Source organism: Taudactylus pleione, unplaced genomic scaffold (assembly GCF_031769625.1).
Source record: "Taudactylus pleione unplaced genomic scaffold, aTauple2 ptg000656l, whole genome shotgun sequence".
Classification (NCBI taxonomy): Eukaryota; Metazoa; Chordata; class Amphibia; order Anura; family Myobatrachidae; genus Taudactylus; species Taudactylus pleione.
The window spans coordinates 1,980,723-2,001,776 of NW_028285058.1; the positions used below are offsets into that span (position 1 = coordinate 1,980,723).

At 46.0% G+C, this 21,054-nt stretch overlaps 1 protein-coding gene across 4 annotated transcripts in view; it reads right to left on the minus strand.

Moving 5' to 3' along the window:
- The window catches only part of SPTAN1 (spectrin alpha, non-erythrocytic 1), a 59,365-nt gene that overhangs the window by 1,259 nt on the left and 37,052 nt on the right, over positions 1–21,054 (minus strand). For 2 of the 4 annotated variants that reach the window (XM_088455493.1, XM_088455494.1), the window contains 31 exons: positions 15,051–15,249; positions 13,946–14,050; positions 13,031–13,054; positions 12,713–12,748; positions 12,066–12,113; positions 11,848–11,939; positions 11,325–11,469; positions 10,552–10,733; positions 10,179–10,278; positions 9,884–10,081; positions 9,645–9,791; positions 9,338–9,441; positions 9,046–9,208; positions 8,556–8,570; positions 7,226–7,357; positions 6,737–6,874; positions 6,545–6,649; positions 6,230–6,438; positions 5,883–6,003; positions 5,679–5,800; positions 5,365–5,497; positions 5,177–5,275; positions 4,926–5,085; positions 4,536–4,612; positions 4,248–4,457; positions 3,810–4,106; positions 3,549–3,661; positions 3,299–3,316; positions 1,399–1,453; positions 1,108–1,304; positions 77–130 (listed from right to left, as the gene is read on the minus strand). In XM_088455493.1, the coding sequence (XP_088311619.1) occupies positions 77–130; positions 1,108–1,304; positions 1,399–1,453; positions 3,299–3,316; positions 3,549–3,661; positions 3,810–4,106; positions 4,248–4,457; positions 4,536–4,612; positions 4,926–5,085; positions 5,177–5,275; positions 5,365–5,497; positions 5,679–5,800; positions 5,883–6,003; positions 6,230–6,438; positions 6,545–6,649; positions 6,737–6,874; positions 7,226–7,357; positions 8,556–8,570; positions 9,046–9,208; positions 9,338–9,441; positions 9,645–9,791; positions 9,884–10,081; positions 10,179–10,278; positions 10,552–10,733; positions 11,325–11,469; positions 11,848–11,939; positions 12,066–12,113; positions 12,713–12,748; positions 13,031–13,054; positions 13,946–14,050; positions 15,051–15,249 (3,798 nt within the window). The remainder of the gene's footprint in view (positions 1–76; positions 131–1,107; positions 1,305–1,398; positions 1,454–3,298; positions 3,317–3,548; positions 3,662–3,809; positions 4,107–4,247; positions 4,458–4,535; positions 4,613–4,925; positions 5,086–5,176; positions 5,276–5,364; positions 5,498–5,678; positions 5,801–5,882; positions 6,004–6,229; positions 6,439–6,544; positions 6,650–6,736; positions 6,875–7,225; positions 7,358–8,555; positions 8,571–9,045; positions 9,209–9,337; positions 9,442–9,644; positions 9,792–9,883; positions 10,082–10,178; positions 10,279–10,551; positions 10,734–11,324; positions 11,470–11,847; positions 11,940–12,065; positions 12,114–12,712; positions 12,749–13,030; positions 13,055–13,945; positions 14,051–15,050; positions 15,250–21,054) is intronic. The other 2 variants (XM_088455495.1, XM_088455492.1) reach the window with 1 other exon arrangement.

The window sequence follows — 21,054 nt, forward strand, 5'->3', positions numbered from 1 at the left end:
AAGGTTTGACCTTAGAAGCTGCAGTCTAGGAAATAGTTTATAAGCCTCACAAAGCAAACAGGTAGAAGATACTCACTTGAACATCATACTGAACTCTTTCAGTGCTTCTTCTGTTACACCCGTTGTGTTTCTGAAAGAGAGAATTAGAATAAGACCATCAAAAGCCCTTGTGTACGGTCATCATTTCTAGTCCTAAATATCAATCGTATAATAGAACCCTCTTAGTTTGGTATATCCTATTACTGTAATTGTTCCCAATTTCCAGTTCTTAGAATGAAGAGATGAGGGTGATCAAGTCTCCAGTCCAGGTCTTCTGGCTACAATTCAGGCACCATATGGTTAGGCTGCTGTTGGGTTCAAGTTGTTATCAATAGGTGTGACTGGATACACAGACACATTAACTGGAGAGATATTAGTTATGACTAGACTGTAGACTATAAAGTAGCTGAGCACTAGCCATTCGTGCCAACATTAACTTTTCCCCCTTCTGGAGCACTCCCAGAAGGGAGTTGCAGCTCATCAATGTGGGAGTGGGGCCGGACGCGTCTCAACATTAGGCCACGTTCACTTATGGTGTAAGGCCACAAATCGTTGGTCCATGCTATTGCGCCCCCTGTCTGTTTTACTAGGAAGTGAGAGAGTGTTGTAGGAGGTAACCTTTTCTTTCTAGTATTCCCAACAAAACGGGATTCCCCTGGACACTCCAGTAGAGTAGGCTAGTTGAATTGTACTGGCTGAATCAATATTTTATCATTAAATGAATGAAGCCATGCACCAGGAAACAAAGATTCCACCTTCCAATAATCTATTTGCTCCATGCAAGCTCTGTATTTTGACCCAAACTTTTTTTTTTTTTGTGAATTTTGGACAAGACATTCTAAATTGACACCTACGGGTAAAGTTACTAAGTGCCGGTTTCTGTTTAAGCAGGCCAACTTAAAACGGCAATATTATTCAAGCAAAGCATGGCGTGTTTTGCTTTGAATAGTATTGCCGTATTAAAATCTCCTACTTAAAACATTTGCGAGAAGCATTTAGTAAATTTACCATGCCTTATTTTAACCTTTCATCTGAGAAAAGACCTTTAAACAAGTTTCCTTCTCTCACCTGGCTTGGATTTGCTGCTCGAGGTTGTGTTGCATTCTCATGCCCAGTTGGTCTAATTGGTCCCACTGTTGTGCCAGCCCAACTGTACTATGTTCCGTGTATTTATTATCCAATATCAAGGCCTCTTCCATTGCTGCTCCGAGGTCCTCGATCTTCTTCAGCTGACTTCTCATTGCACGGATCTCTTGATGCTTTCTCTGGAGTGCAACAAAAACACCACGTCAGAGGCCACAAGAGAAATGGAGGCATTTCCTGAGCAATGGGGACAGATCGAGCCAGAGCAGCACAAACCTTTGTGGCTTCCAGCTGAGATTCCAGTGTTCCTGACTCTTCAACCATACAAGACCTGCACAGAAACATGGATCAGTGAGAGGAGATTATGGGGTTTTGTACATGAGTGGCTTGCAATTAACAAAGCACACTGTACCTTTTCTGAATAATCAGAAACCAGGATTTGTACGTACACACTGTGCTTCATGTTAATGTAGAGCAGACTCCACAAGAATAGCTCCATGCCAAGCACTATTTTCCCACACAACTGAACCCAGCATGTAACACAGGTGTAAGAGTAGACCAGTGCCTCAAGATCACTAAATTAAAGCCTCTCCCATAAAGGAGCCACACCATCGTTAGTGAGCAATCAAAGTGTATCTGAGCCCAAAACACAAGGATGTGAGGTATCAGAATGTGCTCAAGACACCCCCACATTGCTTAAAGTTCACAGCCACTCAGCTACGTCACTCCAGCCAACCAGAACAAGGCGGATGCCCTCTAATCTACAGGTGCCCACACACACACACACACTTGTGCCTAAATGGTGCAATACGTGGGGGTTAGGGGCTCACAGCATACTGTGCTGGACAATAGTGATAGATGAATGGGATTCTCCACTTTAAAAGTTAGGATTCTCTATATACCACCTACTTATACAGAGTACCATATTTTAAATATTTAAAGCCAGCCACACACACCTTAATACGCAGTGGGGACGGCTACTGTTGCAGGTTCTTGAAACAGTTATGCGTATTGCATTTGAATGAAGCTCCAGGTTTCCCCAGAAACTTCTGACACTTACAGCTGATTAATATGCGCAGTACTGAGAGTGCAATATAATATAATCTAAGGCTAGTCTACTAGCAGCAGCCAGCAAGGCATCAGGGTTTACAAGTGAAGCACATCTGGTGTAAAATATGGTACTCTCTAAATAGGGTTGGGATAGGATAAAAATATTCAAAGTAGAAAACCCTATTAATTGCTCACAAGTTCCACAAAAAGTATTTTTTAAATCCCTATTCAGCCCTGCGGACAACAGCGGGCCTCAGTATTGCTGGTTACTTAGCCACACCAGTATTGCAGGGTAGAAGTTGAAGGTCAGAAGCCCTTCGCACCGGGACTCAGTGTGTTTTAGTACAGAAAAAGCATAACAGAGTGCCACAAAACCAGTGGGGAAAAGGAATAAGAGAAAAACGAAACCTTCCAGATAGATCATCCCCAACTTCATACTGATACACACGTATGACTCTGCGATAGGCTATGCTAAAGGAGAGAGACCCAATGGTGAATTCCCCACACTCACAACACATGGATCAGGAAACAGAATGCCCCCACCACCTTGCAGTGCAGGTTATTCTGGATTTACCCAAGTAAAGGCCACATGATGATGAATTTGGAAAGAATCTGAAAATTAAAAGAACCTTACAACTCTCCACCATTAATGTGTGAATTGTGTCCAGATCATTTTATTTTTATGGTTTCTAAATGCCATTTGGATAATGTTATTGGCTTTCATTCTTTTCCAATAATTAAATTACCTGAGTAATTTACGTTTCACTTCTAAAGTATAGCACCTGTGGGCTCACCAGCTTTAGTGGAATTACTAGTTCCGATAGGCCCAAACAGACTTCCACCAAAGCAGAGAGCCACAGATTGTCTACCTCTTTTTCTTGCACAGTAGCCACAGAACTGATGTTATAAACTAATAATTTGCAGCTTTAAAAAAAAAAATACAAGAGCTAAATGACCACTAATGTGATACCAACTTCTCCACCCCCATTCTAGACTTTGGCCACCCCTGAGCAGGTTACATTTTCTGGGACCAGAACAAAACCAGTTTCTCTAAACCCAAACTTTATACAAACCCACTTCAATAACATCAAAACACTTGTGAGTCAGAAAATCTCAAAATACTAACCCGTCCAGAAGATAGGTCCTACGGACAAGAGGCAAATGAAGGTAGCAGCACAGAGACGGGGAAAGAAGAACACACACAAGTGAAAAACAGTTTAAGCATCACAGATATAAAATTACAAAATAAAAGCGGATCATAGATTATATAACAAGTTAAGCAACGGTTTGAAACTAAACATAGATGGACTCAGGCTGAAGGACACAAATGCAATGTACAAGACATAGAGCTCTTGGTGGAGGGAAGAATTAGTAACCTAGTCTCCTGGATCCACTGGTGGAATGCGTTGGCATGTTGGGCAAATTCTTGGCGCAGCTTATCATTTTCTTCCTGCCTTCTCTGTTCTTTCTGCAACTCCAATTCACGTTCCTGAAAAGAAAAACCAAGATCTTACTAGAAGGAGATAAAACCAAGCACCTTAAACTGCTTCTGCTACGAAATTAGGACCCAACAACTGCAGTTTGCAAACAGATACTTATACTGGTGGTAGCCCTGGTCTCCAGTATGGTTACCTTACCTTTATGATCTTCTGCAAGTTACGCCAAGTCTCTTCCAGAGCCTCCATGGTGAACCAGGTGTAAGGGTTAGAGGCCACACAGTAACCCTTGATTTGCCGGTCCAGTTCAGCTAACTGGTTGAAGTCAGTCTGTGCGGAGCTGAGAGAGTTCCGGAATGCATCGTGTGCCTCGCGCAGAGCTTTGATTTCTTCCAGGGAATTGCAGCGGACTGGATCAGTCAGGTCCTCCTCTGCGTTCTCAAACCAGCTGTTGAAGGCAGATGCCTTCTTGGCAAATGTCAGGAATAGGTCCTCAACCTTTGAAAGAAACAAACGTTTTAGGAGGCAGTGGTTATACTAGAAAACGAGAAATGGTTATTCCTTGCACATGTCCATGTAAACAATTCACTAGACGTTGCTGGAAGCATGTGCAATGTATTATAAAAACCATCATCCAACCTTTCTGTAGTGCTCCTGGGCCTCCAGAAGCTTCTTTTTGCGCGCAGCAGAGTTGTCGAGCAATTGGTTCCATCGTTTCATTAGGGAGGCATGACGGGACTCAATGGCCCTGGATTGAACGTGCTTGGCTGCAACCAACTGGTCTTTTAGTGCAGTGATGTTGGTGATGCCCTCTTGCTGGAATGCCTGGAGCCCAGCGTCAAAGGTTTCCTGGTAAAAAAGAACGCATTTAAGTTTCGGCTTCACAACATGATAAACTGGGTACATGTATATCTAAACTCCACTCACCTGCTTAGTAAGCAACGTCTGCACAGATGACAGGTCTCTGCCATAATCATCAGTTTTCAAACTGTTTTCTTTCTCACCTAAGGACAATTTTGAAGGCTATTAGAGCTTACAAAATATCACCTGTAATATCTTTACAGAACGCAAGGGCAATGATTTTAGGCAACAGGCGTATAAATAGTCAAAAAGAGTGGACATCCTTCAATGCTATATACAGAGTATGTCTGCTTAATTTGGTGGGCCAGGTTCTGTTACATCAGTGCAAGACATTGGACCTTTACAAGTTAAGGTTTTACAAGAGATTCTCAGCAGCCTTTTAAATATTTGTGTGTTATAGTTTTGGTGTAAATATTGCCATTGTGGAAGCGGCCCTCAGATTTATGTACGTCTTACCAATCCATGATTCCACCACGTCGGCTTTCCAGTTGAATTGAAGGAAGGCAGAATTCTCATCGAGTTTGGCCTTGCGCTGAGCGGCTGCCTTCTCAAGCTCTGCCACTTTTCCTCGAAGGCCTTGCATCTTAGCGCTTATGTTATCCACATGGTGATTGTTCTAAGAAACAGAAATACAAGTCTAAAAGTCTAGATAACCCGTCAGGAGGCTGAACAAATACAACTCTACCGGATGCCAAAATGTAGCTCACCTTCTGGATGAGGTCTTGCCCATTGGTGCAGACATCATGAACTCGCTCCTTGTGCACGGTGAAGTCAGTCTCAAAGGCCTCATGCTTCTTCAGCAATCCCTGGGAATAAGAAAGACGTAGCAAGGTTGACCAAGTACGGTCACTGACCATCAACCTAGAGTTGGTGAAACATGTAGTGGTTGTCTCACCTGGATGGCGGCTAAAGTATCACCATAGTCCTCACTGGCCACCAGCGTCATCTTCTCGTTAATCCAGGCTTCCTCCTCTTCCACATTGGCTACAAATTGTTGATACTCTAAAGACTCTTCCAGCCTTTGACCCCTGCAAAAATCAAATCCCATTACAGTAATGATGCTGGTCTAACAATGCACAACGACCTGTACCTTTCAAGCTGATGTTCTTATAGTGACCATCTGAGAAATAGACCTGGAAATCTTTGAAGTGACATTATACATTTCTAATAGAGCTGTACCTGTTAAATAAGGAGTTGATGAGTGCTCACCTGGCTGATGCCTGCTGCCTCAGCTCCTTCCAGTGTTCCACAAACTGAGCCAGTCGTTGCTGAATCTCATCCTTTCCAATAGTGTTGTCATCAGACAGTTTCTTTCCAGTGTCCAGCACACCCTAAACAAATTTGATGCGCCTGTCATTGGCCTGGTCTCCTACACAATAGTAGCAGAACATAGGCGTTGCCAATTATATATACCTGGATAGCAGGCTCATGAGCCGCCAGCTCAGCTTCCAATCTCTTGTGCTTCTTCCTCAGGTTCTGGACACCAGTCAAATCCCGGCCATAGTCATCTGAACCAACCAAGAGCTTCTTCTCCCTGTTTGCAATAAAAATGTATAATTAATGAAGGCTTCTACAGCCTTAAAAGCTATGGAACATGGGCACTGGAACTGTTCAGGCTCAGATTGGCTATTAAGGTAAAAGTGACCACTAACAAAATGCCCTCCTGGATTATACAATGCATTTCACCATAAAAAATCTAGTAAATCTATCTAGGCTTAGCCTGTGCGAAACCACATTATTAGGGTTTTGTGAGAACATACTTGATCCAGGATTCTTCATCATCGAGGTCCCTGAAGAACTGATGAAGGCGATGAGACTCATTCAGCCTGCTGCGGCGGGCAGATGCCATGCTTTTGATGCGTTGAAAGCGGTCATTGATGGCATTGCGTTTCTCCTTCACTAGGGAGGTATCGAAAGCACTGCTGGTCATCAGACTGTCAGCCTGGCCGTTTAGATCTTTTAGACGGTCCTGGGGACAATAGAAGAGCTCATGATTCTCTACCAAATTCGTATTTGAATAAAGGTAAATAAAAAAACAAAACAAAACAAAAAATACTATTAAGTTCCATGCTAACCTCATGGGCGGAAATATCTGCCTCCAAGAGCTGATGTTTCTTAAGCAAGTTATTGACAGATGCCAAGTCCTTCCCATAATCTTCTGAAGCCAGCAAAGCCTCCACCTGGTGACAATACAACGTATGTGAATACTGTATATATGGACGGAACTCTACCTTCTTGGTTTCATCCAAGTCATTGGTTTCTCCTACCTCTGAAAGCCAAAAATCAAAGTCCTTGATGCCAGTGTTAAAGTTCTGCTGTTTGTTGGCTTCCTTCAACTTCTGGCTCTTCTCCGCAGACTTCTGCACCAAGAATTGCCACTGATCTGCAAGTGCTCCCAGACGAACCTGAAATAAAAACACATGGGGTCCTTTAACTCCATGAACGAAGGACAAAAAGAGATGAAATCTCGATAGCATCCAACGAAGTAATGCATAGGTGTACTTTATTAGAAAACAAACTTAGTTTAATTATAAGGGCGCTGGATAGAAAAGGGTTTAAACTTGAATGATCTTGAAATGCATACGCAATCCTCCAGGACTGTTGTACAGACACTTGGTTATTAGGCACACAAAAGTCACTGCCCCGAAGCCATAAATAACACATTGAAGAGGCCTTACTGCCCAGATCGCATAAAATTCCAAACCAGCACGACACATAGGCAATCTGTTAAGCTGGATTTGTAAGCAGCTCCTCACCTGCACTGCATCCTCACTGCCGGCACAAGCACCGCGATCGATGAGGGAGTTTCCCATATCGTTGACGCCACGGATACGGTCAGAGTTGGCATGAAGCTCTGCCTCAAATGCCTGGTGTTTTTGGTGTTTGCTCTGCAGGACATAAAAGTGAGCGGTTATTTGAGATCATTTCAGGACTGCGCTAAATGAAGTCTATCTAGACGGTTTATGAATAAAGGGACCATAGGTTACAAATTGTTCTTTGATAATTTACATAAGCCACAAATTGCCCTTAAAAAAAAAACCTCTAGGTCGTGAAGCGTTTGATTACCAAAACTCCATAGGAGCAGTAAAAGGTGCGAGATAATCTCACACTTTGTTTATAAACCTCTGGGAGATGGTAGATAAGAGCGTACTGGACATTAGACCACTGTACTGGATTTTAGTGGATTAGGGAGAATTAAGGGTACTGTATGAACAATAAGACTACATGATGTAATGAATACATTGAACATTAATAAGCTTAAAAAAAAAAAAAAAAAGCAACGTTCCACAGACATCTAGGCGGGGAATTAATGCACGTTCTGCATGAGGTATAAAGCTCACATTAAACTGGACATAAATTTGATTGAATACTCCATCAAATGACAGATCAGCCATTTGCAATTTTAGCATGTCTCCTATCTTCCTTTTGAAAGCTACTTATGAAATCTTTTGGCATGCCATACAAAGTAGAGGAAAGAGACCAAAATGGCGATGGTGACATGGAAAGATGGCCCCTGCAGCTTTGAGCAAATAATTCTAAATAATTACTAACAATTTACACACGTTGTCCTCTGCAAGAACTATTTGCCCACATTAGACTGGACCTGCGGTCTACAGAATGTAGGCGGGCATTTTTGGATTGAGTTAATGCAAAGAACATTGAAGATGGTCATATCACCGGTTGCTACTTCGTTAATAGACAAAATATTGGTTCAGTTAACGAAATGGCTGCTTCTACATTGGGGTCGTTGATCAGCACACTGCAGTGTAATTATAGGACAAGCCCATTTTCAAGGCATAGTTCCCATCTTCATTAAGGCTGAAATAATCAGGCAAACGAGAAGGGGAGGGGTCCTGATAACTTACAGCAGCCACTAATAGGCGTCATGCAGAGCGTGTATTGCCGAGACGATAAAACAAAGAACTCCATAGTACAGATGGCAAAAATGAATAAGCTGACAGTAACTAAATTACTACAATACGAAAAACCAAGACAGGCGTGACTGGCTGCAACAGATGAAGAGAAACTGAAATGGATGCGTACATACGGAGGTGAGAAACACAAAAACACTTCCTGACCACTTACCAGTAGTTTGGAAAGCTATAAAACAGATTAAGAAAAGAAGGCATTGAGTACAGTATACTATATAACATGAAGCATGAATGGGTAAAATTTCATCACTCTGTAGGCCAAAAGTTACTACAAAACGGTCAATTTAAAGATCAACCCAGAAACCTAAAAAGACTTTAGTTATGGTTAAGCCATTAATTGGTCCTTCTTACAAAAGTCAACATGTTCTTCTCCCATCTGCCCACACTTTACATTGCACAGGCTTATAGTAGTCAGGTAATAGGATGACCAAATAGCTCAGAAGCGGTTACTCCAGACCCTACAATACAAGCCCCAACATCATTTAACACTAGCCTATAGGGATGCATGACTACGCCAATTGCTCCCTAGAAATGACGATCCATGAAAATCCTGGTGACAAACATTTAGCCTTCTATAAAAAAAATAAAAAAAAAAGGGGCATGTGAATGGACTTTGCACAGATCTGTTCTTGTTTGGCACCCACCTGGATGTTTGTGGGATCCTTGTAGGATTCGTCACTGGCGGTCTGCAGCTTCTCACTAATCCAGGCTTCAATCTCATCCACGTCCCTGCTAAACTGCTGCAGAGTCTGAGATTCGCCAAGCTTGGATCTCTTCTCGATCATCTGAGCCTTCAAACGGCGCCATCTGCGGAAGGTACAAGCTACTTAGAAAGGCAGTGACCGCTGGAAATGACCAAAATAGTTTACATAGTCTGCCCATTTAATTAAATTCAAAAACACAATTCCAAATACATCCTATACATTTCCAACCCACCTGTCCAAAACCTCATTACGACGGGCAGCAATGTCTCCCGTGGCATAGTGGTTGGCAGATATTAATTGATCAGCAAAGGACTGCAGGGCAGCGATCTTCTCCTCCTGTGAAACAGATGTTAGAGCAGATTAAAGCACACTGGTCTACGAATATATTTTACACCCAATAATAACTCCCAATCTGCCCAGTTAATGCTGTCTGGGGTGCAGAGATGACCTGGCTGGAGAGATGTATAAATGGGCTCTTGGTCCTCACTCCCTATGAAGCTGGACAATACCCTGCTCCTCTGCATGGTCTCAGAGTTTACCTGCACATTAATAGCTTTATCAAAGTCCTCATGTTTTTTGATGAGAGCCTCAACGCTATCCAGGGAATCCCCTTTGTCTTCACTATTGAGGAAAGCTTCACGAGCTGCCATCCAGTTCTCTGCCTGCTCACAGTCTCTGTTGAAGAGCTGCAAGAAAAATAAAAAAAGGCGTCCGATAACACTGAATGGGAGATAATGGAGGGAGGAACTACGGCTGGTGACCATGAAAAAAAGATTACCTGGAGTTCCAAACACTGATCCAACATCATCCTGCGCTGTACCCAGGACTTTTCCAAGCTGGCATGTTCTTGGTCTAGTATGTCCAGCTTCTCCTTTATTTCAGGGCTGGCATAATGCCCCCGAGCTAGCAGCTGCTGCCCAAACTGCTCAAAGGCCTGGAAAGTGCCGGTTCGGGCATCAATTTCTGTGCGATGCTCCTAAGTGGTAGGAAGAGAGTAATGGTAAAATATTGCATGAGAGAAGTATTAAAGCTTTGCTCATCCGAGAGGCGATAGATACCCTGCTACAACCCACCTGGTGCCTCTCCAGGAGAGCTTCAGCTCCGGTGACGTCTTTGGCGAGTTCATCAGATGACACAAGGCCACGAATGCCATTGATCCAGGACATGAGATCCCTGTGAAATAAAAGCAGAGTTAATACAAAAATGATGTGGGATAGACATCCAACACTGATTTCAAGAATTAGTTGGAAGTCTGTCCAATTATAGATGCAATCAAGCTGCAAGCTAAACGCGCATGTGCCATCACAACAGGTTTGTGACCCCATGCTTTGTATGTGTGTAGCAGCTCAACCTAATTCAGACTAGTCTTAATAAGTTTGTGAAAATAACCACATGGTGATCACACAGCAGCAGCTCCTGTTATAGGTATTTATCAGAGTTTCCTACCTGAAGTCACTCAGGAAGCGCTGCAGGTCATGAGAATCTCCCAGTTTCTCCTTACGTTTGTCAGCCCGTTTGCCAAGGCTGTTCCATGCTTGGTTGAGCTCGGTGCACTTCTCCTGTATGTCATCGGCCGACTCTGGATGAGACTGGATGAGGCGCTGGGCAGTGTCTCCCAGGGAATTCACCTAGGAAACGAGAAGGCATTACAGAGATATTCCTCCCACATAATCCAATAAGCACAAGTGATTGCACACTAATATCTGGGCTGGACACATTATGGCCAATACCACCACTTCAGTTGGCGCCATCATAAACAATGTACTTAGGGTCTGATTCAGAGTTGGGAATAGAGTGAGATCTCTCTCTCAACTGATTATCTTGGTGACACCATGCTGCACTGCAGGTGGGGCAGATTTAAAATGTGCAGAGAGATTTAGATTTGGGAGGGAGGTGTCCAAACTGACATCTAAAGTGCAGTGTAATAATAAAGCTGTGCAGTATTTGTGAGCTACATGCAAAAGCAGCCAGTATTTACCCTACATGCAAAAAAATTTATGTATTTACACCCCTTGCATTGCAACATGGTTTGCCCAGGTACACAGTTAAATGCTATCTCGCTGTCTATTCCCAACTCTGAATCAGGCCCTTAGTCATTGTGTGACCATCACATAGTAGGGTGGCCTGTGCTATAGATAAAGATCTGCGCAGTTTCCAATGGTTCGGTAAGACTGGATTGCAATGTGTGCAGCCTATAACAACTGCTAGGAGCCCATTACCTTGTCGCCCAGAGCAGCCAGATCTCTCTCGAATCCCTCATGCTTGCGCTGCAGAGCCTGGACACTTGCCAAATCATGGCCATAACTATCTGTGTTCAAAGCCTGGTTCTTCTCCTCAATCCATTCTTTTGTCTCATCAGCATCTCTACAACAAGAAAAACACAAAGTACTGAATATTGGTTTTGTAAAGCTCGTCACGCAGATCACAAAATTTGGATTTGAAATTATTCATGATCCTTAGAAATGCTGGCAAGCCTACTTAGGGGGGAGGTGTACCAAGCCTTGGAGAGAGCTGATTGGTTGGTACTTCATCTATCTCCACTTTAACTGTCACTTTACAGGCTGGGTTTGAAAAGGGACAGTTAGAAAGTACTCCCCCTTAGTCACCTATGTCACATTTCAAGTTCTCAGACTATGCCATTACTACATAACCCAGAATGATTCTGAGCCGCACTGAGATTCCTGCGCAGTTCCTTATGGTAAGTATCTGCTGTTAGTGCTCCCGCCCAGCCGCCCTCATTACCTGTGGAATCTCTGCACTTCGTGAGCGCTGCCCAGGAGTTGGCTTCGCTCCTCTGCCAGCTGCTGAAGGGACCTCCAACGCTCATTCAGGTCCTACAGGAGAATAGGTGGAAAGTCACCTTCTACACAAAGTCAGAGCGGTACGGGGGCTGGGGTCCTGCCAAACAGTATCCAGCCAACAAAAGGACAGATTACATCATGCAGAATCCCGGTACTTACCTTGATTGAATTAAATGTGGCCACAGCGTGCACAGCGGTCTTTACAGACTATTTAAAAGAAAAGAAAAAAAAAAAAGTAAAGAAACATTAGTTTCATAAAAATACAAAACACTTCCAGGTGCAGTAAGTTTCTTTTTTTTTACGGAACGGGTTCTTTAGGTGTCATATGCTCACAAATATCCTGTAGACAATTCTGGTGGTGTGTTTGGCAGAAGGGAAAGGGGAGAACTGTCCTGGCACCTTTGATTATTTTGTGCTACAGGGATATTCGCGCTTCATATCATCCATAATTATGGCAAACTGTGCCACAGTGGTTAGCATTACTGCCTCACAACTGGAGGCCATGGGTTAGATGCCAACCAGTCCCCATCTGTGTAGAATTGTATGTTCCCCACCTCTTTGTGTAGGACCTTCCCCTAGTTGCCCTGGTTTCCTCACACAATCCAAAGAAACACAGACTAAAATGAACCCTAGTGTGTGGCTGTGTGATGGGGACTATAGACTGCAAACTCCACTGGGACAGGGACGAAGGTGAATGACTAAATATCCTCTGTAAAGAGAGGAGTTATATGAAAGCGCTATACAAGAATCGTTAATCACTTCCATAGTGCAATGAGGTCTATAGTAGGACATAAAACGACCACTACCTTCCATGGAGATGCGCCTTTGGTATCTGCTTCATCCTACAATAAAGAAAAAGGAGGTATAGTTACTAAAAAAAAAATAAAAAAAAAAATACACATTTCTTTTCTGTATGCAGAAACCGATTTGGTCTATTTTTACCAACGTGCTGGAAGGAGAAATATACTATCAGTCTGTATAATCATTACCTCCTAGTCTGACCGCAATGTTCAATGGGCATAATCTGTTCTGAGATTATAGTGCTTTCTTGCCACTCCTCACCCTCTTACCACCCCTTTTAGGTACAGGCTATAAAAACAAGGCATTGCACCTGCTGTACTTACCCGTGGCATGCTGCCATACACCTCCTGTAAGAAAGCACAGCAAAGAGAACAGGGTCAGTAAGCAGGAACCTAGGAGAAAGCAGCTGGAGCACAGGTCAAACTACTGCCTACTACTAGTGCTGGGTACATGTGCCCAGCAATCCCAGGCAATGGGTATCATACATGGGCTAGTTACTACCAAAATAACAGAAAAGGGGCATGACAGACACAAAGATACAGATTTAAAACAAAATTATATAAATGCAACATTGTTAGCACATACATCAGAATGACAGCCAGCCTAGCTGAATGGGTAAACGCAGGTCGCTTAGTCTGGTGTATGTACTATAATTGCAACATTGTTATCTTTTTTTAAAATCTGGATCTTTGTTTCTGTTTTTAGGATTTGTACGTTTAATAAATGTAAATTGATGATGGTCTACCCCAGGGGTCTTCAACCTTGGCCCTCCAGCTGCTGTGGAACTACACCTCCCAGCATGCACTGCCACCCTTTTGATAGAACAGCATGGTAAAACTATGGCAGTGCATGCTGGGAGGTGTAGTTCCACAGCAGCTGGAGGGCCAAGGTTGAAGACCCCTGGTCTACCCGCACCATCTATCCATTTGTTTCCCTTAGTTACTACCAATGATGGGGAAACACGGAAGCCAATGAGAATTCCTGGGTTTATTACTGCTGCAGCATATATTATGGAATGGGCTTTATATTGTGCCATTACCACAACCATTTATTCTGTACACCATCAGATTGGGCTCTGGATTCTACACCAATAACCTTAAGAGGCTGTGTTGCTAGAAGTGGGTTTTATGTCTGCAACGTCTCGCACCAGGCCGAGCACAAGATATCTTAGAATAAACCCTGTGCAAAGATATAAATAAAATCTGTATTTCCCTTCATAGAAAAAAACAACGTCCCACCTGCTGTTGTACAGCTTGCACTTCTTCCGTTATGAGCCCTTCAGATTCCAGGTCATCGGCAACCTTGTTGATATCTTTCAGACGGGATTCATTAGCCTTCAGGTCCTAAAAGAGAACACATGGTCAGAAACATTTATTATAGCTCATAAAGGAAATGTAATACAATGGAACAAGTAGAAAATATTTACTATAACCAACGGCAACTAAACGGATACCTGCTTTCATTAGACATACTCCACTAAATGGCTAAAAGCAGGGATCAGATAGGGTACTATGGGTTCCAATATGTAACTAGTCTTCAGTCATGTTTCTAATTCAGAACCATAGATGTACTCTGCTCCTCTGAGACTTTACAGCCAGTTTTCCCTGCATTCAGGTACATAACTTCTCACACGGTTCTAACATTATGAGCATACCCCCCCCCACTTCATATATTTTACTATGGTTTTTTTAAAACACTTATATTTCACAGGCTGCAATGGGTGATTAATGGCTCTGCCTCCTGGAGAGCTTACATTACAAAAAAAAAGTTGTATCCTTTTCCTCCCCCACGCCCCTCCATATACAACATACTTATACAGATTAGCTTACTGTCCTTAAGAAATGGACCTAGGCCCAGTTCACAGGGCCTAGGTCATATTCAGTTTTGATTAAGTGACACCCATGGTTCCCCGATTTCTTTCTACTGTGAACTCAACATCTGTTCCCTGCCTTGGCAGTAATGGTAACGATCTCCAGCCTGTCCCCCATACCATTCACTAGAGGGTGGTGCTCACTTCCAGGCAAAGGGGATGTTGCAAAGACTTTATTACCCTTACTTCCCCATCCTCCCTTCAGGCCACAGATGCAGTAATTGCCAGAATGATCACTGCAGAAACTATAAAGTTTACTTTATCTACAAGCGACTCAGCTACTGCGATAAACCCCCAGCACACCTCTTGGCCAGCAGATACCACCGCCAACCTGCTCTTGGCTTGAATTCCAAAATCTGTTTAGGGCACAGCTTATAAGAGTTTCTATCCAAGCTATAGGGGAAATGGGTACAGCAAAGGCTTACAGGGTCTGTACAAAATCACAGACCCTGACTGGAGGAAGATTCATTTACCTTCTGGAAATCATCAAACTTCTTCTGTAACACCTCCACCTGCTCCAAATCCGCTCCCACTTCCTCATTGGTGAGCGCAGATTCCTTCTCATTAATCCATTGTTGCAGCTCATTGGCCTCCCGGAACAGCATGAACTTCTTGCAGCTCTTTTCCAGCATGTCTTTGCGCTTCTCCCCCATCTCCAATATGTTGTGGTATCTATAGACAGAAGCAGTGCTCTCAGATTGGTGTAGGATACAGGACAACCCCATAGCAAAGTTATAGTATCACTAAAGACCAGCACAGTGAAACGGATCATTCAATTAAGCTATATGGATTTGAGACACATCTGCCTCCCACTGACCTAAATATTTGAGACACCTGTCTGTTTCTAAAAGGAATGCCTCCAAAGAATAACCAAACAGCATTAAGATTTAAAACCATTATGGTTTAGGCAGCCAAGGGGAAGGAATTTTATGGCGCTGTTGATTTTTTTGGCTTTCGAAGCATAAGGACATACACCCAATGTTACTAAAACAAGACCAGCTTGCCGCAGAACAGTTCCGAAGGCTTAGACTATTCATTAAGGCAATCACTTACTAGCAATACTAACCTAAGGCCATCCTGCTTCCGTGAGGTCACTGGACCTTAGTGAATAAGTGACGGAATACCGGTTCTGCCCACAGAGATGCTGCCACCGTTCTGAGACACTAAACATGTTTTACATTGTTTCCAATAGGTGTTACCAGTCTCAAGAGCATGAGAATGTAATAACTAGTAGTGACAAGAGAAATAACAAGAGATATGGTAAGAACTTACCTTTGTTATCTCTGTTTCTACGAAGTCCATAGGGTCCACAGGGTTGACCTTGGGGTTATAGCTGGAACAGGATCCATGGGCACCACACAGTTAAGCTTTTAGCTCCCAGGATGCACTTGGGTCCTCCTCTATACCCCGCCCCCGAGCCACAGGCACCTCAGTTGGTAAGCAGCCTAGGCCGGAGGAGAATATGGAACAGAGAGAAGGAAGACTGGAACACACAAGAAACCATACTCACAGCAATAGGAGATGGAAAACCGGTGACCAGCCACACAGCCCATTTGAAGCCAGGTGCGTCAGGGCGGGCGCCCTGTGGACCCTATGGACTTCGTAGAAACAGAGATAACAAAGGTAAGTTCTTACCATATCTCTTGTTTTCTACTTCAGGGTCCATAGGGGGTCCACAGGGTTGACCTTGGGGATGTCCCAAAGCAGTACAACTAAGGGCGGGGACGCTCCTGTGCTGAAAGGAGTACCCGGTGCCCAAAGGATGCATCCTGAGAGGCAAAGGTGTCAAACGCATAGAACCTCAAAAACTTTTGAATTGAAGACCAAGTGGCCGCCCTACACAGCTGAACAGCAGAAGCGCCACGTCTAGCAGCCCAAGAGGGACCCACAGAACGAGTGGAATGAGCCTTAACAGAGGATGGCACAGGTAAGCCCTCCTGTGCATAAGCCTCACAAATAACGGAACGAAGCCAACGGGCTAACGTTTGTTTGTTGGCAGGCCAACCCCTCTTGTGAAAACCAAAGAGGATAAACAAGGAATCAGACTTCCTAACCGAAGCCGTCCGGTCTACATAAATTCTAAGCGCCCGGACCACATCTAAGGAAGTCTCACCAGCTGAAAGATCAGGGGACTGAAAAGCTGGCACAACAAGTTCCTGATTAATATGGAACTTCGAGACCACTTTGGGCAAAAACTCAGGACGAGTGCGGAGCACCGCTCTGTCCTGGTGAAAAATCAGGAAAGGAGGGCGACAGGAAAGCACCCCCAATTCAGACACCCTCCTGGCCGAAGCAATTGCCAGGAGAAAAACCGTCTTAAATGTCAGCCACTTGAGCTCCACCGCCTCAAGAGGCTCAAACGGAGGACCCTGCAGGACCCGTAGCACCACCGCCAAGTCCCAAGGAGCCACAGGAGGCACAAAGGGAGGCTGGATCCTGAGAACACCTTGGAAAAAGGTGTGAACGTCTGGTAGTATTGCAATCCGCCGTTGAAACCACCCGGACAAGGCGGACACATGAACCTTCAGAGATGCAAGGCGTAAGCCGAGATCCAATCCTGACTGAAGAAATTCCAAGATCCTAGAAACTCGGAACACCTGAGGATCATAAAGTCTGGACTCACACCACTGAAAGTAAGTGTGCCACACTCTGTGATAAATCCGTGCTGAAGCAGGCTTGCGTGCCCTGAGCATCGTACCAATAACCGAACTGGAGAAGCCCCGAGACCTCAAGACGGCTGTCTCAAGAGCCACGCCGTCAAAGACAGCCGACCCATATCCGGGTAAAGGCAGGGCCCCTGAGACAACAGGTCCCGACGTTGAGGAAGAAGGTACGGAGCGTCGATGGAGAGGCTCCTCAGATCGGAGTACCAAGGACGTCTGGGCCACGCCGGAGCTACCAGCACGAGCATGCCGCCGTCCTGCTTGAATTTCCGCAGAACCCGAGGAAGCAGGGATATCGGAGGAAACAGATACGCCAGGTGAAACGTCCATGTCACCGACAGCGCGTCCACCAGACTTGCACCTGCGTCTCTTGTCCTTGACCCGTAAACGGGCAACTTGTGATTGTGACGGGAGGCCATCAAGTCCAGCTCCGGCAGTCCCCACCTGTCCACGAGTAGCTGAAACACCTCTGGGTGAAGCGACCATTCCCCGGGATGCACGTCGTGACGGCTGAGGAAGTCCGCCTCCCAATTGAGGACTCCGGGGATGAAGACCGCCGAGATCGCTGGAATGTGACCCTCCGCCCAAGACAGGATACGAGACACCTCCGACATCGCTGCCTGACTGCGAGTTCCGCCTTGGTGATTGATATACGCCACCGTGGTGGCGTTGTCGGACTGCACCTGTACCGCCCTTCCGTGAAGAGCGGGGCCGGACGACTGCAGGGCCTTGTATACTGCCCGCAGTTCCAGGATGTTGATGGGGAGAAGTGCTTCTTCCGCTGACCAACGACCCTGAAGCGACAAAGAGCCGGTCACTGCCCCCCAACCCCGGAGACTGGCATCCGTCGTGAGCAGGACCCAGTCCGGGATCCAAAATGGGCGCCCCTCGACCAGATGAGCTGTCTGAAGCCACCAAGCCAAAGATAGCCGAACGTCCGGAGACAACACCAGCACCTGAGAGCGGATCCGGTGAGGTAACCCGTTCCATTCTGATAGAATCAGCCCCTGCAGGGGCCGGGAATGGAACTGGGCAAATTCCACCATGTCGAATGTCGACACCATGGACCCCAGAACTCTCATAGCCGAATGGACCGACAGGCGGCAACGGCTCAGGCAACTGCGTATCCGCAGCTGTAGTGAGGCGACCTTCTCCGGAGTCAGGAAGATCCTTTGCTGACGCGAATCCAGCAGGGCTCCCAAATGAACCATCCGCTGTGATGGAATCAGAGAGGACTTTTTCCAATTTATCAACCACCCGTGTGCTTGCAGGCAAGCGATCGTCAGGTGGAGATGTTGAAGCAGTACCTCCGGGGAGCTCGCCAGCAACAGGAGGTCGTCCAGGTACGGCAGTAGCCGTACATTCTGGTTCCGAAGATGTGCGGCCATGACCGCCATAATCTTCGTGAACACCCTCGGTGCCGTGGAGAGACCAAAGGGTAGCGCCCGGAACTGATAGTGGTGTTGAAGGATAGCGAACCTCAGATACCGCTGGTGTGAAGATGCTATCGGAACATGGAGGTAGGCGTCCTGGATGTCCAGGGACACCATGTAATCCCCCGGTTACATCGCCAGAATGATGGAACGTAACGTTTCCATCCTGAACTTGGGAACTCTGAGGAATTTGTTCAGAGACTTCAAGTTGAGGATAGGGCGATGAGAACCATTGGGTTTCTGCACCAGAAACAGAGATGAATAATACCCCGTCCCTCGTTGTGATAGAGGAACGGGAACAATGACCCCTGCTTTCAGCAAGGACTCTATAGCCTCCTGAACCTGTAACGCCTTGGTCTTGTTCTGAGAAGGACTTGTGCAGAAAAACTGGTGGGGTGGTCTGTGCCGAAAAGACAGGGCGTACCCCTGGGAGACCACTTCTCGAACCCAGGCATCCGTGGTGGTATTGTGCCAGCACTGGGCAAATAGAAGAAGTCGGCCTCCCACTCTGAGGTCCCCCAGAGGGAGGCCCGTCCCATCAGGCCGCAGGTTTATCTTCCTGCTTGGAAGAAGGGCGCCGAGCACTCCAGGCTTGCTTCTTGGGTTTAGAGGCCGTCTTACTCGCAGACTGTCTCGGGAAGGACTGACCTTTCGTTTTACCCTGAACCCGAAAGGAACGAAAAGCCGAACTCCGAACCTTAGCAGGCAGTGCCGCCGAAGGGAGGAAGGCCGACTTGGATTTAGCCAGGGTGTCCACTATTTTGTCCAAGTCCGGACCAAATAGTAATTCCCCATTGAAAGGTAAGGCCTCCAGACCTTTCTTTGAATCAGAGTCCGCTCTCCAGGACCGCAACCATAAGGATCGGCGGGCAGACACCGCTGCAGCCGATACCCGCGAGGTCAGCAGACTAGCATCTAAAGAAGCTTCTCCAATGTAAGAAGCGGCGTCCCTCATTTGTCCCAACAACGCCCGCTGGACATCCGGAGCGTCGTCCGGGAAGGTATCTTCCAATGCATTGGCCCACCCCTCAATGGCCTTGGCCACCCAGGAAATGGCCATGGACGGTCGGGCCACCGCCCCGGAGAGGGAGTAAATAGACTTTAAGCAAGTCTCAACTTTCCTGTCCGTGGGATCCTTCAGCGAGGATATCGACGGTAATGGTAAGGTGGCGCCCCGAGTTAAACGGGTGACATGGGAATCCACCGCCGGTGGAGTTTCCCATTTTTTACAATGTGCCTCAGGGAAGGGGTAATTAGAAGCCAACCGCTTCAGAGGAAGGAATCTCTTACTGGGCGCCTGCCAAGCTACCGCCATATGATCCGTCAACTGATCCGACAGGGGAAACACCGCAGAAGCCACCTTAGTTTTTTTGAAACTAGGAAACTTCGACCTAGGAACCGGTGCCTCATCCTCTATAAGAAGAATAGCTCGCACCGCCCTAACTAGTGCTCGCACATTAATGGACGACTTGGTATCCATTTCCTGGACCGAGGCGTCCGAGTCCGTGTCATCAGGGACCTCCCCATCATCTGAGGAACCCTCTGAGTCCGATACCTGAGCAGCCCGTGTCATGAGTGGGCGTTTAGAAATCCTAGAAGGCATGTCAGTCTGCAACATTGACTGAAAAGCCGAGGAAGCGGCCGCCAAATTTTGCACGGAGTTGGAGAGCACATCCACCCATGGTGGAGGCGTCGCCATAGGGGCCTGAAAAGGTACCACAGGCTGCTGCGGCACAGGGGAAGCCTGTATATACATAGGCAACCCCGCATAGGGACCAACTGATTGAGACCCAGGAGGACTCCGCAATAACTGCGGGACACCCGGGGAATGGGGGATGGTCGGCTGGGGCACCGCCCTAGTAGGGAGAGCAGTCGGGACAGACAGACGGTCCGCAATAGACACCAGCACTTGAGAAAACATCGCCCACGGTGGTTCCTGCGCCAGAGAAGGTCTGGATGGACCAGGAGCCACCTGGCATCGACTACACAGGCCATCCTGTGACAAATCCTCCCTATCTACTCCTGCAGAACAGCGTCCGCAGGAGGCCAACACCGGAGCCACTGAGCGCTCAACCTCCTCGTCTGACATGACAGAATATATTATATATCTGGCACCAGGGTAGAAGTAAAACGCACTCACCGGTGTGCTGAACAACAGCCCACAATATGGCACTGAGTAGCACACAACTGTATGTGACGGACCTCACAAATACGTGATCTATATAAGTGAGGTCAGTAGAAACGCCCCTCCCCCACACACCTGCAGGGCTTGTAGGAGAAGTAAAGGGATAGGTATAAGCTGACAGTAAGCGGAAAATAAGCACAGACAGGCAGCACTAGCAAAAAGTCACATACCATGCAGGAAGATATACTCACTGCAC